The sequence below is a fragment of the Ostrea edulis genome, chromosome 10 (assembly GCF_947568905.1).
Source record: "Ostrea edulis chromosome 10, xbOstEdul1.1, whole genome shotgun sequence".
Classification (NCBI taxonomy): Eukaryota; Metazoa; Mollusca; class Bivalvia; order Ostreida; family Ostreidae; genus Ostrea; species Ostrea edulis.
The window spans coordinates 32,944,807-32,964,668 of NC_079173.1; the positions used below are offsets into that span (position 1 = coordinate 32,944,807).

The 19,862-nt window shown below is 35.0% G+C and overlaps 1 protein-coding gene and 1 long non-coding RNA gene across 2 annotated transcripts; one reads left to right on the forward strand and one right to left on the reverse strand.

Moving 5' to 3' along the window:
• Window positions 1-643: 643 nt before the first annotated feature.
• LOC125665827 (uncharacterized) lies at window positions 644-17,488 on the forward strand. The gene is made up of 7 exons (XM_048898725.2): window positions 644-725; window positions 2,478-2,579; window positions 12,087-12,230; window positions 13,544-13,669; window positions 15,705-15,833; window positions 16,923-17,060; window positions 17,258-17,488. Exons 2-7 carry the CDS (start codon window positions 2,483-2,485, stop codon window positions 17,401-17,403), a joined length of 780 nt encoding a protein of 259 aa, XP_048754682.2. The 5' UTR covers window positions 644-725; window positions 2,478-2,482; the 3' UTR covers window positions 17,404-17,488.
• On the reverse strand, window positions 4,493-5,186 carry LOC130050730 (uncharacterized). The gene is made up of 2 exons (XR_008798976.1): window positions 4,934-5,186; window positions 4,493-4,839 (listed from the first exon to the last, which is right to left on the reverse strand). It is a non-coding gene; the product is annotated as an uncharacterized LOC130050730 (long non-coding RNA).
• Window positions 17,489-19,862: the final 2,374 nt, after the last annotated feature.

Sequence of the window (19,862 nt, forward strand, 5' to 3'; positions counted from 1 at the left end):
GGTAAAATTTAACTCGACAATCAAAGGAGGTGGGCATTTCCAGAATCCAAAAGTGCCACGGTCAGTCCGTTATAGGCGACCTAGACGTACATCGTGTCAGAACTTTTACACCGTCGCTAGCCACGGTTACTGAGTCCGGTAGTACCTACCCTACATCAGACCATGGCTGCATGATCAGCGAAACACTTGATTTTCATGAATATTCTAAATGTGTCTCTGCCGGACAGGCCCTCCGTAGGAAATTACATCACTAAAAAAAAAAAAAAAAGAGAGAGAGAGAGAGAGAGAGAGAGAGAGAGACGAACTGACGCACACACTGACATACATGTACAAACATACACACATTCGTGATTGCTGAAATCTAGGAACAAAGCTATAAGAAAAAACATTCAATATTTTGTTTATTTGTCGTTATTTCTCGTTTATATGTTTTCTTAAATCAATTTTGATAACTGTAAGAATAAGGACACCTTTTTGTTAACCCCTAGGGAATGACAAGAATAATTAACTTAGGCATATGCTGCCTCACCACACAATCTTATAAATCCGATTTTCTTTACACATACACACTGTACATAAAAAATCTTTTTATCGGATAATAATTTATCTTAATTTGTCATATCACTTAACTCAAAATGGCCTCAGACCCATAAATCGGACACGTCAATAATCGCGCGTCATTTGGAAGTGAACAAACTCTCTTGGACGGACTTGTCTAAATGAAGGTAAGAATTTGCTCTTGTTTATTTCAGTACGAAATCTACTCGTGAATTTATTTATTTTTTATTTTTTTTTTTTGATTTTTTTTGCAGTCATCAGGGTCATCACGGGGAAGGGGCCGCACCTGTCCTTGAAACAAATGAGCAACTGAAAGGGGGGGGGGGAGGTATCCCAATAGTAATTATGAAGGGGTTTCTGGTGGATGGTAGCAACAACAAAATTATTCATTCTCAAATAAATACAACATGTGTATCGTAGAGGAGTAATTCGTAATATATAATACAATATTGTACATAGCATACAGTTAACATGGAGGACATGCCCTCTCCCTTATAACCATTAAAAAGTTGCATAGTCTTTTAAGTACAATAACATTTTTACAATTTTAAGAAGCTGTTTTTACATTCATCTTGTCTATTTGTATAATATCTATCTAAGTTTTCCAATCTTGATTTTTAATAGTTTCATCAATACATTTTTAAAAATAGATAATGTAACTCATCAGCCAAATCATTATTATTACATAAAGTGCATATTCTTTCATTTCTTGGAATGTTTAACAATCATCCTGTCTCTACAGGTAATCTAAAATTTGATGCTCTAAATCTACAGAGTATTTCTGAGAGCATAAAGCAATCTTTATATATATATATATATATATATAAGGTAGCCTAGTTAAGATCTTTGATTCGACCCAGGGTTATGATTTTTTTTATACAAACGTGTAGATTTATTAATTATTTGTAAAATATTTTATCACAATTAAGGTTTGAATTTTTAGTTTGTTACTTTTGCATGGATGGTTAATGAAATCAGATACTTTTTTAAATAAGATAATGTGTCATAACAAAAAAATTGCATTGTTGCATATCCATATTTTCCCCAAATTATTGACGTCTTTTATTTTTTAAATTAAAGTAAAGCTTGTTTTGATACAGGTGATAGGAAACACAAAATTTGGTCGAATCAAATGAAGTAGGCTTTTGCTGTGTTTATGCGAGATTTTCTATATTTTGATCAAACAAGAATTGATGTGAAATGTAAAGGATGAAATGCACGAATAAAAAGACGCTTTTGGAATATTTCAATTTTTGGTTTTCCATTGAATTTTCAAGTAAAGATCTGTGAATAATGCAAAAATATAGGTGGTCCGATAAGAAATTTTTTGGGTAAATATGGGTTGTTTTTTTTAAGTAATATCAACATTTATAAATAGTTTTGCGAATTCTATGACAATTTTTGGGAGGTCTGCTATGTCCTTTAGATTGTATAGATTTCCAATGTTTTTGCTTTTGATAACGATATCCATTTCTTCATGAAATGCGTTGCAGTTGTGAAAAATGCGAGTGTGAATCTTGATAAACATGATATACTTTACATCCGACAGAAATGAAAGGAGAATGTAAAAATTCAAAAATATTATATCATATTTGAAAATACACGAGAGTATGGACTGCGGTGTTTCACGCCAGCGTACTTTTCATGAAGCGCGTTCACGGCAACATTATATACTTCATTACTTCATAAAACGCGTTACCCCTTCGTGAAAAAACCGGCGTGAAGCGTCTCAGACCAGGATGTATTTTCAAAACTGAAATTTATTTCTTCACGATATATTTCATTTTCATATATTATCAATTAATATTGTATTTAACACATACATATGTATAGCGCTATAGGTCTTTGTAATAAATTCGTATATTTAAGAATAAAAATAAGAAATAATTCATCCGTGATTCTTTTCATTTTTTGTGCAGAAGATATGACGCTACATCTGACCCAGATTTTCTTTGCGAATGTGGTTGTCATGTTGTCACAGAGTCAAGGCGTGGGTCCCACGTCTGTTAAAGAGTGTGCGGGTAGGTGTCTAGAATAGCATTAGATTATATTCACATTTCCAGTGTTTTACCTTTCATTTCAATATCTTCACCAATTGCCATATCCTCATGAATGTGAACAATGTGCACATGTTAATTTCTCTAAAGGTGTTGCATGAAAGATCGATAAAATTAAGTTATTCAAATTTCAGATAAAACCAATTGGAACTTATTGTCTTGATTAAAACATTTTTGAAAATAAGTTTAAAAGACGTGTATTAACAAAAAATAGCCAAAATAATTATCGATTTTTATGATTTTTTAACGTTAAAATGGGGGGTGGGGGTGGGTGGGTATCCCCGAATTTTAGAAAAAATGCTTCATTACAACAAAATGAATTTATCATGAACATGTTCTTCGAGTTTTCCACTAAAAAAAACTGTTACTTTGAAATTTTGTTCAATTTCAAAAAATCGAAACGACTTCACTGATATTATTTTAAACTTCACCTGTATGTTAGTTTTCCTCAGTAATGTATGGTCTACTGCGTGGTTTAATATAAGTAAGGTAATCGACTTTTATATGTAAAGATGGGGGGGGGGGGGGGGGTTTAAACGACCGGGTTCGGATCCCTCACTAACACAATTTTTTAAAATTTCATATTACGTTTTCCATCTAGATTTTTTTCTTAATTAAAACACACTTATAGTTTTCATGAATGTTTCAAGTCAAATCTCCGTTTATTAAATGTGCCGAGATTGAATTAATCTACCAACCTGGACACTGTTTAGTTTGTGAATAGGACTTGCAATAAACACCGAATACAGCATACAATACCCGTGTTTTAATAGTCAAAGTTGCCAACAAGACATTTTTTTTGAGTGAAAGATGTTGCCAAAGGCATGGTGCCTGTTACGACAAATCGTAGTGAACTTTGCAAAGCTTTGAAAGAATTACTTTAAGGCCATGGTCGGAAACCCATGGTTGGTTACGCTTCGTCCCTCTCTCCAAGAGGACAATTTAATTTTCACGATTTCAAAAATTATGTTTGAACTATACGACACATAAAATGTATTAAGCTTGCCCTTAGTACTGGGGAATCCTACATGTATTTAAATAGCAAATACGCAATAAGCGCATAATATGGTCGAAAGTTAGTTCTTCTTCTTCTTGTCGTTTGCCTCTACACTTGGATTTCTGCTTCCTCTACGAATCTGGTGGTCTTCTGTAAGTCCTCCACTGTTCCAAATAGCTTTTCCTGGATGGTTGTTGGTAATGGCCATATCCTTTGTCTCAATGCCTGATGGTTCTTGCATGTCTGTAGAATATGTGTTGTATCTTGTTCGGCCTCACCACATGTATTTAAATAGCAAATACGCAATAAGCGCATAATATGGTCGAAAGTTAGTTCTATACGTCACGAGTGCTGGCACGGACCTCCGATTAGGGAAAGTTCCCGTTTCGGTGCAATACCTTCCTTCTCTAACATGTAGCTAACTTGAATGCACAAACAAATAGTCATTGATGTTTTAATTTGCTCTATACGTCAACGCTACATGGGGATTATACCATGGAATTTGAAAATATATATGCATAATTTTTATCCTTATGCAATCTTCTATATTTACATTTGCCAATGCACTTCCTTATATGACAGTATTAATGAAATCGACATTCAATTTCTTGTAACAGGAAGTTGGTCACATGATCAGTCTTTTCTTGCGTATGAATACAATCACCGCTTCAAAAGTCAGTTCCCTTACTTTCACCTGGCTTCTTGCATATGCAATGCAGTGGGAGATTATAGAACTCCCTCCCCCTTTTCGCCACAAATTTAAAAAGCAGAAATAGTGCAAGTAAAATTCATTGGCACCCAAAATGGCTGAGTATTTTGACTTTCGTAAACCCTTGATCCGCCACTGCAATGGCATCATAACAGAAACAAACGCAGCAGGGTATTTATACAGAGTTTATTTTCTAAGCAAACAAGAATTTCATCAGTTTATGAAACAGAAACATTTAACAATACCGTTCAGTTGTTTCATTTTAAACAGTTAAATTGAATACCGTCTGCAACTTCTGCATGGCGATTTCATAAAATAACTATGATATTGGAAGCGAAAAAATGTAGAAGAGTTATAAGCCTATTTTATGATGATGATAAGTTAATCTGTTGTTTCCTGGCAACCGTCATCACGGCTATGACTCGGCATGATCATACGCAAGGCTGGTTTCGAGGCTCGAAAAATTATGTTCATGTCAGGGTAGTACTACGTTACCGGTGTAAGTCTTCATCAAAATCCTACAACAGAAATCTCTCAAGTGAACAAAAACTCTGTCAGTTCGTTTTTATTTTCTCTTACACACACTGAAGGTAAATAAAATAAGCAACCTACCTGCACTTCGTCTAAACTTCGTCCTACTGTCTCGGAGCGTGGCTACAACCGCGAGTCCTAACGATGAACATGCCGTTGTTTCCTTCCAATAACCTGACTAAGAGCTTAACGTTAACTTGACCCATCATATCCTCCATCAATTCTCTCAGATATTTGAATTTCTGTCGAAATCCGTGTTCAACAATTGCGTTTTCAACTTAGTAGGCTAGACCAATCGCCGATCGCGACCAAATCATATAACGAATGTAGTTTACTCCGCTCTTCTTGTCTTCAATTCAGATAACTTTACGCTCTAAATTACCTTTATTTTACACCTGTTTCGTCTTTTCTTTTAACTTTCTTGATTAAATATCTATATCTTATATTCTCTTAGATATTGTTCCTAATTATTAATTCGATAAAACTCCAACGCACTATATTTTGTGTTTTACGCTCGTTATTTCGATCATTTGCTACATAATCATGGAAGCTCGATAAGAACACAAATAAAAATAGAAAATATAAATATAATATAAGAAATAAAATATCATTTTTGAATGTTATTGGGATATGACATGAAGTTGGTCACGTGATCAAATCCTTATATAACGCCCGAAAAAATGCTTTCTTATTTCTCAGTTATGCTGTAGTTCATTTGAATTATTACATCTTCATTCCATTATTAGAGGCTTTATCAGACACGTACATAGGGGGGTTAAAGGTCTTAAATGTACCTCCCCCTTCTTATAGTGTCAATTCCGAGTATAGTCTGGACCCTCTGAGTTAATTATATGGGGTGGAACCCACTCCTCTGTAAACGACTTTTGGACCCACTCATGTACAGTGTATGCAGGTACATGTATACCTGCGCTCACCCCCAACGGCAGCAATCATGAAACAGCGATATAGCGCTATGATGTTTTAATTTTATTTATTTATTCATTTTGCTTGCACTTGAAAGATCGGATAAACATTGGTTTTAGATATTAAACATTTCTCTTAATTGAACATTAGAGTGGGTAAACCTTTTTATTTGGTTTATCATAATGACACGTTTGTTATAAACAGGAAGTGGTTGTTATAAACAGGAAGTGGTTCGTAAATAGGCGTGTGTTTGTTGCGACTTTAATCCAAAGAGAAAGTCATCGCTTCTTTGATTTAAAATTGTTTATCTTTGTGTTTATCGATTATTTATTGCCTTGTTTGCGCATTGTATTCGCGATGAGACAGCTCACATATATACATTTCCCACTCCTGTACTAATGATGCACGCATCTGTCATTTTGATTGGGTTTTTATTACATGTACTTAGAGGCTCGTGACTCAACACGACTACAATAGTTTTTTCCTGAGACAGAAATGAATAAGCGTTTACGGGATAAAACAGATCGGGTACTGTGTTGTTAGTTCACTTGAACCGAAGTGAGCATTCTGATCACATTTTGTCCGTCGCCCGTCCGTAAACTTTTCACATGTTCATCTTCTCTATAACCGCTGGGCCAATTTTAATCAAACTTACAATGTAGTACAAAGTCTTTGGGTGATGGGTATTCAGTTTTGTTCAAATGAAAGGTCATGCCCCTTTATAGGGGAGATAATCACGAAAATGCCAAAATAGGGTAGGGTCATTCAACCTTCTCAAGAAATTGAGAAAAAGAGACGTTCAGTCAAAAAAAAAAATTGAAGACCTTTTCACATTCGCATTATTGCAATTATTGCATTATTGCAATTAACAGCTTGACAGGAAGGCATCAACCTATTTATTCGTAAAATCTACAACATCAGGATATAGGGCTCACGGCGGGTGTGACCGGTCGACAGAGGATGCTTACTCCTCCTAGGCACCTTATCCCACCTCTGGTATATCCAGGGGTCCGTGTTTGCCCAACTATCTATTGCTTATGGGAGTTATGAGATTGAACGCTGTACGTTATCTTCACCTTTCAGGGCCGTAAATTAACCTTCAATTTGGAGGAGGCAGGAAATTAGGCGGGGGTCTGGGGGCCACCCAGGCCCCCAGACGCTGAGCACATTTTGTGCACACTGAACACGTTTCTTGCAAAATCCTTGATTCTAGGGCCTTCTAAGATGTTACTTGACTAACTCATTCTAAAAGAAAGATTTGGAATGCTTTTTAAGGGAGGTATCATGTTCTTAGTTATTGGAAACAACATAAATTCTAATGAACTTTAAATTTTAATTTTTTTTGGCTCAAAAGTTGGAGGAGGCAGCTGCCTCCTCCGCCTCCATGTAATTTACGGCCCTGCCTTTCATGCACATCTTTATTAATGATCTCAGAATTTCATCAAAACCGGAACAGACGGTGTGACATCAAAATTATTGTTTTTGTCGTCTTCAATACAAAAGAGTTCCACTTCATGGCAGGCTCTATAGATAGCTATTTCAGGTTGAAGCTTATCTAGGTCGTATATGAAGAGAATAGTATGACTAATTTTTATCATATCATTAATCCTATCATTTATCATGTAAATGTTTTGGGGATTGCCTTCCCTTTTGATTACAATGTGTAAGAGACAATTCTCATTCGACCCGCGTCATTCATTTACCAGTATTAACGCATAATTATTATATAGAAACATATATTCTAAAACAAATGTATTGCCAGTGTTATATAGTGAGACTTCCCCATACTGCGACTCCCCCCTCCCTCGGAAGACTGGCTATATAGTGAGACCCCCTAAAAAAAAAACAAATCAATAGTGAGGCTCCCCCTCTGCATTTTATTTTTAAATTTCCACCGAAAGACTGGCTATAGTATTTAGTGAGTCATCTGTTGAGCGCCAAATTAATATAAACTCAAATAATTGAAGAACGATCATTTTTACGCGTATTAATTGAATTTATACGTGCATTAATTGAGTTTTGCTCTCTTCATAATGAATTCATGATATCTTTAAATAATTAAAGATATCTTAATCATCTTAATTTATGTTAATTTGGCGCTGCATAGTTATCCCCCTTAGAGAGGTGGCTATATTCCTTAACCACTAGTAATGAATCTTCCCCTACAATACACATACGTGGTTGGTTGCAATTTATTAATAATCTTTTATACATGTGTTAATTGAACGGGCAACTTTTTCTCTCAGTCGTTCAACTACTAAATTCAATGAGTTTATCAAGGATCATTTTTTGAATAAGATATATTTTCAAAGGAATTTAAACCGAAGTGTGCTGAATATGTCATCTATTGTTCATCCTTTCCATATTCACATGGGGGTAATGATGCTAGTTAGCCAGGTTTACTTGGTGGGTGGGGCTTCTTCATAGCGAGGTTTTCGGAGGACAAATGGCTAGGGGGAAGGTTATTCTTGTACTCTGTACAAGGAATCAGTGCATGGGCAGACGGATACGTATGTTTTATCATATTTTAAAAGAATTTTCCCATATACATGTATCAGCACCCCTATTGTTACACCACCCTACACCCGGGGATCACAATTTGAACAAACTTGAATCTACTCTTTGTCAGGAAACTTTCATACAAAATTCCACTTTTCTAGCCCAACTAATGAAAAGGAAGTCTTATAAATGAAATACAAATGAGAGAATTCAGTTATCCTACTATTGAGTATATATACGTGTTAGAGAGTTAAGTTATCTTACTATTGAGTATATACGTGTTAGAGAGTTAAGTTATCTTACTATTGAGTATATACGTGTTAGAGAGTTAAGTTATCTTACTATTGAGTATATACGTGTAAATTGAGAGTTGAGTTATCCCACTATTGAGTATATACGTGTAAGAGAGTTAAGTTATCCTACTATTGAGTATATACGTGTAAATTGAGAGAGTTAAGTTATCCCACTATTGAGTTTATACGTGTAAGAGAGTTAAGTTATCGTACTATTGAGTATATATACGTGTGAGAGAGTTGAGTTATCCCACTATTGAGTTTATACGTGTAAATTGAGAGAGTTAAGTTATCCTACTATTGAGTATATATACGTGTAAATTGAGAGAGTTAAGTTACCCCACTATTGAGTATACAGTATAATTTGTCCAAACCGGCCTCTGAGTACTCCGGCGCTCTATCAATTCCGGCCACAAAATACAGTCCCTAACATTTCTTTAACAATTCCTTTATTAATAATTCCCTGTACTTCGGATACTGCGTATTCTGTATATCGGCCGGCTTACACAGTCCCAACTGCTATCAATTAACTTTAATTATCCTGTGTAAACCGGCCCCTCGATGATACAACACCCTATAATTGTTGCGGTCAGTTGTATTCGGTGTACACAAGGTCCCAACTGCTCGTAATTAGCTCTAATTATCGCATTTAAACCAGCCACCCCACGATGACCATCCTGTCGGTATTCGGTCGATCACACGTGGTGTACACAAAGGGTGTCTGAAGGGAAGCCACAGGTAAGTAAAAGAGTGCAACCGGCGAGGAGTCGCGATCAGTTTAAAATAAAACCTGATTTTTAGGGGGTGCACTTTTCAATTATGACAGCACTACGCACGAGGTAATGACGATCCCCCTAACGACAGAGACGAGAACTGACATTAAAAGACAAAGTTCAATTAATCGATGAATTCGATACATTCTTGGAATGAAACAAAATCGGCAACAATCCCGTTATGTTTTCCAAAAGCAGGGTTTCCCCTCGTGGACTTCTCGGAGCTCTACGGTGAGTCAGACAGTGATGATATGCAGTTAGTTAGCACAACTCGCCATGTCCGGTCGATCACTCGGCATCGCATTAGTTTCCGTTTCACAAATTGAGACAGTTGAAAGCGATACGTTTACAATGAAAGCTGGGAAAGACAAATTCTAAACGAACACAACACAAACTTGACGAACGTGCATAATGTAGCACTTGATAACGGCGATGATGTAGACGAAATCGACAATTTACCAACAGAATAATTCCCAGATTTTAAACTGTTTAATAAAAATTGAAACTTTTTCAAATGAGCACGACAATAAAACACTTGACATTTATATTGTTACATTTTGAATTCTTTTGTGATATATTAAAACGTTAGCAATCATTACACACGTATGCATAGAAAGTGAATACAAGAGAAGCAACTCTCATTATTGTCAACATTCTGCACTCCGGACTCTGTGCAAACCGGTCAATTTCTTTGGAACCACACATAGCCGGTTTAGACAGATGATACTGTATATACGTGTAAATTGAGAGAGTTAAGTTAACTTACTATTGAGTATATATACGTGTAAGAGAGTTAAGTTATCCTACTATTGAGTATATACGTGTAAATTGAGAGAATTAAGTTATCCCACTATTGAGTATATACGTGTAAGAGAGTTAAGTTATTCCACTATTGAGTATAATTTTATACGTGTAAATTGAGAGAGTTAAGTTATCCTACTATTGAGTATATACGTGTAAGAGAGTTAAGTTATCTTACTATTGAGTATATACGTGTAAGAGAGTTAAGTTATTTTACTATTGAGTATATACGTGTAAGAGAGTTAAGTTTTCCCGCTATTGAGTATATACGTGTAAATTGAGAGAATTCAGTTATCCTACTATTGAGTATATATACGTGTAAATTGAGAGAGTTAAGTTATTCTACTATTGAGTATATACGTGTAAATTGAGAGAGTTAAGTTATCCTACTATTGAGTATATACGTGTAAATTGAGAGAGTTAAGTTATCCCACTATTGAGCATATATACTTGTAAGAGAGTTAAGTTATCCTACTATTGAGTATATACGTGTAAGAGAGTTAAGTTATTTTACTATTGAGTATATACGTGTAAATTGAGAGAGTTAAGTTATCCCACTATTGAGCATATATACTTGTAAGAGAGTTAAGTTATCCTACTATTGAGTATATACGTGTAAGAGAGTTAAGTTATTTTACTATTGAGTATATACGTGTAAATTGAAAGAGTTAAGTTATCCTACTATTGAGTATATACGTGTAAGAGAGTTAAGTTACCCCACTATTGAGTATATACGTGTAAATTGAGAGAGTTAAGTTATCCTACTATTGAGTATATACGTGTAAATTGAGGGAGTTAAGTTATCCTACTATTGATATTGAGTATATACGTGTAAGAGAGTTAAGTTATCCTACTATTGAGTATATATATACGTGTAAGAGAGTTAAGTTATCCTACTATTGAGTATATACGTGTAAGAGAGTTAAGTTTTCCCGCTATTGAGTATATACGTGTAAGAGAGTTAAGTTTTCCCGCTATTGAGTATATACGTGTAAGAGAGTTAAGTTATCCTACTATTGAGTATATACGTGTAAATTGAGAGAGTTGAGTTATCCTACTATTGAGTATATACCTGAGGTAGCAGGGGACAGTTTCGCATTATAGGCCCGGAAAAATGGAAATACCCCATATTTGAAGTGATATTACATGTGTAAAAATGTATACAATAATTTTAGGATGCATGTCAAATGTAGCTGAGTGCTTAATAAAAATGTTGGTATGCAACATGTAGGTGTCACCATGATTCCTAGCATATAGATGGGTGCAAATACGAAACTAAGACACGTGGTCAGTTGCTGAAGAAATTCCGGTGAAAGCATGCATGGTCCAGCAAAAGGTCTGTAGCCGAGAGGGAAGGTAGATGGCCCCATATGAAAGGTAGATTTTTGAGAAGGGCAGATAGGGTTCTTGATTGTGCACAGTGTCTAAATCCCCACGTTTGGTACTGTGATGGTGTGGGGGTGGTGCGGATTAGCCCAAATGAGAGAAAATCAAATTTATGCACCAGCATCAGTATTTATAGATTATATGCAATTTATGGTCATAATTTATTAACTACACCAATATGAAATACAAGTATTGACATAAAAGGGAAATATGATTTTTCATTAGTCTGTCATACATGTAATCTGACTTTGATGTATACCCCCTATCCACATGTTTCAGAACCAAAGAAACTGTCCCCTGCCACCTCATTCATCCATTACAAGTTATACGACACAGCATCGTCTGTGGTGTTTATCATTTGGATTGGGTATCGCATCAGTCTGGTGCTATATTTCGTATTCTTTATGGGATTTATGAGATTGAAAACTGTTCGTTATCTTCAGATTTTCGCTTGACATAGTTTTGATAATTACCAAGTAGTTGTAGTCGAATTTGACGCATGTCTCAATAAGTTTTCTTGTATTCATCTGAATTTCTCCTGTATTTTCCTTCTATCAGAACAAGGGAAGTGTTACTGGAAGGGTGATTGCAAATCTCCCGGTAGGCGGCGAATGTGGCAATCAGAGGAGGAGTGTGCAGACATGTGGTGCCACGCCTACCACATCAAGAAATACATTGCGATTCGGGTACAGAGGTTTTATGGTAATAACATGTGTACAGCACAATTATCAGGTTGCTAGTGGAATGTTTTTGATATTCTACAAAATTAAATTAAATTAAAACTAATTAATCAAAATTCTACAAAATTTGATCAAACCGATAATCTGTCAACTCATAATTATTCGATAAATTTGCAAGGTCATAGAAACTCTGGCTGCAAAGCGAAAAAGATATACTAGGTGTCCACTATCTGTCACTCTGACCTTTGACCTCGCATTAAATGTCTTCTAAAATGTATTGTTGTTGTAATTGAATAAAGAATTTATTGTTGATTAGCTTCGTTTGTTACTAAAATACTTTTCTTTCTTATATTTGTAAATTCACAAGAAAAGAAAGAAGTAAGAACATAAAAAGAATTTACAATATTAACAATACCATTTATGTCTTAAAAGGCTGAGAAAGGTCACCGAAGCTAGTTTTTGCTGTATCATATTAGATATAAACATAAGGCAAATTGAGTATGAAAAATGTCATTTATTCAAATGACGAACTAGATAACAAACTACTAACAAGGGGATCAGACTCACAAACAATCCACTGAAAATGTCACTGAAATAGAGAAAGAAAATAAACAATGACAAAATAATTCAATATGTCTGATCCCCCAAATTTATCTATAAAAGTCTACATCAACTACAATAAAAAACAACCTTACAAAGATGCAGCAAAAAGATGGCACATCAAAAAATTGGCACATCAAAAATTGATAGGGACTAGAAAGACAATTACATGGCAGGAATGAAGGGGTGGATGGTGGGTAGAAAATACAGATCACACTTTATTTGCAGCCACGTCTGCCTACAAGCAAGTCAAAATTGTAGAGTGACGCTAAGTTGGAGTCACGTGATTAATTACTGAATGCTGATTGGATAATATTATAAAGTATTGAGTTTGGGAGAATAGAAACAAATCTTAAATGTCTGTTACAAAAATCACCTTGAAAACATAAAAATACGCATTTAAACCATAAATACAATTATTTTGATAATTGTTGTTTCTTTAAAATATTTTTACGGGAAAGTTAATTTTGAGATTTCTTTTTTAATTTTCATTATTCAGTGGTTTAATTTTTGACTGACGAAATTAGGGGAGAATGACTTTTAAATGATTTATGAAATAAAAGAAATTTTCTTATTCGTGATTAAATTTCATTATTTGGAAAATAATATCAGGTAAAGTGAATACACCTTTTCTTCAAAATATGATTATTAAGAAAACAACTGTCGAATAAAAATAAAATGAGTGGAAATAAATTTAATTTTAAATGAGGAGAAAAGTAATGATCGTTCTTGTAGGATGTCGATACAAAGACCAGTGTAGAAAGAAAGATGAAGTATGGGAGGAGACTGGATGTGTCAAAAGGAGGTGCCTAATCAGTGGTCCACGTGGTTACGAGAGAATGGTGACAGTGTCTCAGCTAGGTGGGATTTTTATTGCAAGATGTCGATATGTTTTAACAGCTGTCTGAGCACGTCCAGAAAACTTTGAAGTTTTCTGTTTCTACGTGCTTGTCATAGATGTATTCATTAGTATACGATGGCTGCGCGCGGTAGCACCGTTAACATACTAAATTGATCTTTGCAAGTAATAATGACGAACTTTGTCTGAAATAGTAACGGGAAAAGTACGTCCAGGAAATTGGCTAAAGATTGATGCATAAAATGTGATCATTACATAGCGGTCGGTTTTTATAATAACTCAAGTAAATATACCCATACACCTTTGAGCGTACATAGTGTATGAAAAGGGTGCTATATAAATATGGTATTATTATACACGGTAGAGGAAGTAAATATCCATACACGGTAGAGGAAGTAAATACCCACATACAGTAGAGGAAGTAAATACCCATACACGGTAGAGGAAGTAAATACCCACACACAGTGGAGGAAGTAAATATCCATACACGGTAGAGGAAGTAAATATCCATACACGGTAGAGGAAGTAAATATCCATACACGGTAGAGGAAGTAAATATCCATACACGGTAGAGGAAGTAAATATCCATACACGGTAGAGGAAGTAAATATCCATACACGGTAGAGGAAGTAAATACCCACACACAGTACTAGTAGAGGAAGTAAATATCCATACAACAGCACTGCGAATTATTGTTTTGTCGCCTTCCGCTACTACACATCAAAACTTAACCTAATAACTCATATTTTTGGTACTAGGATATCCGCTTGCAGCCTTCTAATCAGACAGATACGTTTGTATCATCTGGAGAAGTATAATGTTCGTAACTTCTTTTTCTGAAGAGTTCAATGTTTTAATTGGAATATCCCGTATTTTATAAATAAATATTGACCATATAAATTTACAGCGATGTCAGTACTTTTTTTTCTACCATGCATGATTAGGCAAAAAATGTTAACAATCATGACGTCAAAATTTTAAAAATTAAATTCCATTCGGATGTGAGTGGATTATTTTCAACCAGTACATTTGGAAAAAAGCAAACTATTGAATTATTCGTGCTGAAAAGTAACACATACCAATAACAACTATATTCCTAAATATTATTCAGGTCAGATCAGTCTTATTGTACACAATTAGTTTGAGAGAGGTCATTGTTTTAACACCTTGTACATTTTGTTGATCACAGAGAAGCTACAATGTAAATATGACGTCAAAATGCACGGTTTAGATCAACATTATTATTCCCGCTTTATGTGAATAGGCGGATCAAAGGTCTGCAGTCTTGTTCCACGATACTCTGACAGCTGTCCATACATGTCCGGATAACTTAGGAATTTTCTGATGCTATGGTGATGGTTAAATCTATACATAAAAGTCAACACTGGCTGCACTCGTCATAACTGTAGCACAGTAAACTTTTACTTTTGAATATCTACATTTCTAATGTTTAACACCTTTACAAATGGTAATGATAGCCATTTTCTCATGAATGCGCTGTGAACACTGTATAAGCAATTTTAAGGACTGGGGATTCTGCCAGAAATGAAAGTAGAATGTAAACAGGGCCGTAAATTACAAGGAGGCGGAGGAGGCAGCTGCCTCCTCCAACTTTTGAGCCAAAAAAAAATAAAATTTAAAAGTTCATTAGAATTTATGTTGTTTCCAATAACTAAGAACATGATACCTCCCTTAAAAAGCATTCCAAATCTTTCTTTTAGAATGAGTTAGTCAAGTAACATCTTAGAAGGCCCTAGAATCAAGGATTTTGCACGAAACGTGTTCAGTGTGCACAAAATGTGCTCAGCGTCTGGGGGCCTGGGTGGCCCCCAGACCCCCGCCTAATTTCCTGTCTCCTCCAAATTGAAGGTTAATTTACGGCCCTGGTAAATATAAGAAATAAATTTCGGTTTTGAAAATACACAGAAAAATGAACTGGACGCCCTCAGGTATTTTCAAAAACTGAAATTTATTTTTTAAATGTACTCTAATATTTTTGTAGCTGTCCGATTGATTCAATATGAATTACACATGCAGGTTGTTTAGATAAGAGGGGGGCGTGTCACTATCCAGGAAACACGTGGGAAGAGGACTGCGTCCGATACCAATGTGTCAACAAGAATAACAAGACGTCGATACGGGCAGTCCAGAAAGTCATCTCGAGAGGCAAGTCTAAAGTGACAATGTCGTGTGACTGAAAGGCAAGTCTAAAGTGACAATATCGTGTGATTGACAGGCAAGTCTAAAGTGACAATGTCGTGTGATTGACAGGCAAGTCTAAAGTGACACTGTCGTGTGATTGAAAGGCAAGTCTAAAGTGACAATGCCGTGTGATTGACAGCTTTTAGAGATATTACTTTAATTACGCATCTTACGTTCTTCCGTCTGTCTGTAGACTTGACTCCGTCTGTCTGTAAACTTGACTCCGTCTGTCTGTAGACTTGACGCATTTTCGACTTCTTCTCCAAAACCATATGACCAATTTGAACCAAACGTGCGATAAATGATTCTTGGGTACACGAGATAAAGGGGATTTGAATTGCTCAAACGCAAGGGGAGATGATTAAGAAGTCGAGAAAATATTATGGCATTTCTCCTCAAGAACTACTAGACCAGAAAAGACAAAACTTACATGTATGTAAAACCTCCTTAACTGATCGCAGATTCAAATTGTTCAAACAATAACCGCTGGGGGTATGGTGAAGTTAATCAGATGCAAGTATTCTAAGGCAGTGTAGTATGTTCAAATCATAGCCCATATTCGAAAATTTTCATATTAAATATTAGTCACGTTATCAAAATGCAAACACTGATACAGCACAGTATGTAACATTACAACGAGACAATTTGTTACAATGCGTAGCACGAATGGCGACGCTATGTAAGTGCGATGATCACGCCAAAGTGCGATGGTCTGCGCCAAAGTGCGATGGTTTGTTAACGTTACCATGGTTACGGACGCCAAAGTGCGATGGTTCAGAGTACAGTAACGTTTGTGACGTCACGGCATTGTGACGTCATTCTGAACGTCTTTCAAAATAAAACCAAAGAAATGCAACGCTTCGTCAGTTTGCCTCAACGAAGGTTCTTTATGCTGCAGTGCTGAAACCAACTTCTTCAAGAACTCCAATTTCTTATCGAGGAGACAAACAAATAGTATTAAATAAATGGTAGACACCTCCTGATTGACCTTAACTAGTGTGGTGAGGTTCTTGTTGACGTTTACAAGAATAACATATTGATATTCTTACATAGGTTGTCCATTCAACGGAACGTGCATAGCCGAAGGGGGCGTGGCTACAGATCCCGAGAGGAAATGTATTACCAAACGTTGTGTTGTAGGAAAAAGGAAAACAGGTGGTTTCTTCCGGTCAGTGGATGTTGACACCATCAGTAAGTCATTGAATGCATTGCATGACTCCAATTATGTGGGTGGAGAGCGTTTTCTCCGGGTTTCAGAGCTAAGTAATAGTTATTGTATATTTATTTTGGTGTATCTTGATTTATTTGAACGAAGGGAATCAAAACAAAAAACTAATCAGGGTTTTTTTTTAACATGCACTAAAATATACCTGGATTTTCTTTCACAGAATGCCAGGACGCCAATGGAATATGTCATGATGAGTCCGAAAAGGGATGGCCACTATCTATCCATGGAACCTTATATAACAACTGTCATTGTAACATTACCAGGAAACCCGATGGCTCGGTATCCATTCGAAAAGGGTGTGAATAATAACTGATGTTGAGTGCATTTATATTGTTTTGCACTTTTATCCCCAACTATCAAAGTTCTCAAACAATAAAAAAAAACCCAGCAATATGGCTTTTATTTTTACTAAAAAACACTTTAATTTAAATCCTATTCTATTTTCTATTGAAAAAAAATTTCTATTTTAGACTCTGATTGGCCAAATATGTACTAGTATTAACAATTTATATTGATTATGACATTGTTTGGTATGGCAACCTGCATCCGAAACTTATTTTCTTTTTCTTTTTTCAATTCACATTGCAGCTCTGCTGTAAGCCTTCTGATGTAAAAAACAAAACAAAACAAAAAAAAAAAAAACCCAATTCTGTTTGTTACTTGAAAACAAATATTAATTTTAACGGTATACCAACTATTTGTAAATTTTGTTCTATTCATTTTGAAATACATTTCTCACTGGGAAGGGGGAATTGCTTGAAATTTTTTTTTTAAGTACCAACAAAAAAAAGAAAAGAAAAGAAACTAACAAACATAAATGCGTCACATTTAATCAGATGACTATGGAGCGCAAAATATACATGAATCCATGTAATTATAGACATGTATTCTTACTTATTTGAAGATTCATTTGATGAGCGCAACAATTCAGTTAAAATTTCTTCACGTAATTAATAATATCTTCATTTCTGAATTTTTGCGTGCAAATTTAATTGATTTTTTTTGCTGAATTGATGAGTGCTATAATTGAATTGTTCCTCTATTCAAATGAATTGATGATATCAATAATTGAATTAATGCCCGCAACAATGCAATTGAAAAGAGTAATAATTTAATTAATACGCGCATCAATTCAGTTGATGCGTACAATTTCTGAATTATTGAATTGAATTATTGATATAATTGATTCAGTTGATCAGCGCAATATTTCTTTCGGAAAGAGTCACTAACAGATATCTTCAATTCAACGCATCCACATTTGAATTAATGATCTCTTTAATTGATTTGTTGCTCTCTTTAAAATAGTTGATGCTCACAGTAATTCCTCATATACGTTGTAAATAATTAAAGAGATGAATCAAATCATTGATACTGAGGTCCAAATTAAATTGCAAGCGCGCATCAACTGAATGGACGAGAGCAATAATTGAATTGATGAGCGCATTGAAGGTATTGCTCTTATCAATTGAATTAATGCGCGCATCAAATCAATTAGTGCTCTCTTCAATTAAATGGATGAGCGCAATATTTGATTTGATGATATCTTCAAATAAATCAAAGAGAGCTTTAATTTATTTGAGTTTATGTTAATTTGGCGCTCCGTAGATGACGTCACATCACCTCGACTTCTGGATCGTGCTTAAAATGTGTCGAATTTGATAATAGAAAAAAAATTGGTTGTTTGTTGTTTAACGTTTGTTTTGTTTGTTGTTTTACGATTGTTTTGTTTGTTGTTTTATGTTTGTTGTTTTACGTTTATTGTTGTTTGTTGTTTTACGTGTTTGTTTGATTGTATATATATGCTGTTTTGCGTCACATCATGTGCGCGAGGACTCACACATACATGTATCCAGAAAGTCATCCTCATCTGCTGCCGTGCAATTTCTGGATCCACCATTGGCCATGCATGACATGAATTTAGTGCATCTCTGATACTTTCTCCATTACAATCTTGGTGTTTAAAAATAACTAAACTTCAAAGTATAAGTTATTTTATTTTTATTAATGAAATTAGTTGTACAAATATATACATGAGTGTACACATTCAGACACTTAAGCATAGTTGACAGTTACAATGAAATCTAATGTTAAAAAAAATGAGACTGATTTGGATAAAAAAACAAAACAAAGTAAATTCTTCCAATTTTACATCAAATAATATGAGGCCCATGGGCCACAACCCTCACATGAATCACATTAGCCCTGCTTTTAAAAATATTATGTCTATAATCATGTATTATGTAAAATATAACCCACAATTCTAGCCCCACTCTTACCCATCAGGGTCCATAATTTGAAGAAAATTTAATCCACACAACTTGGAGTTTGCATATCAATATGATTTAGTGTAACCTTGCAACTCTCGAAAAGAATTTTTGAAAATTTCCTACATGTTCTCATGTAAATATATCTCTATTCTAGTCTTGCCATAGCCACAGGAACCTTGAGTTCATCAGATATAAATCTGCACTACATCAGAATGCTTGCAAGTTAATATGACTAATCATGGTCAGTTGTTTTTGACAAGATTTTTAAAGATTATATATTTCAAAGCAAATTTTGATCCCTATGGTGGCACCAACCTACCTCTCAGGACCATGGTTCAAGCAAACTTGAATTAATGTACTACCTCAGATTGAGTGCTTACTACTCATCACCCTCCTATTATTGTGAGAAGATTTAAATTCATTTTTGATCATATAATTTTGAATCTGTATTGTGGCCTAAATCTACTCTTAAAACATTGATAAAATCAAAATTAGAAT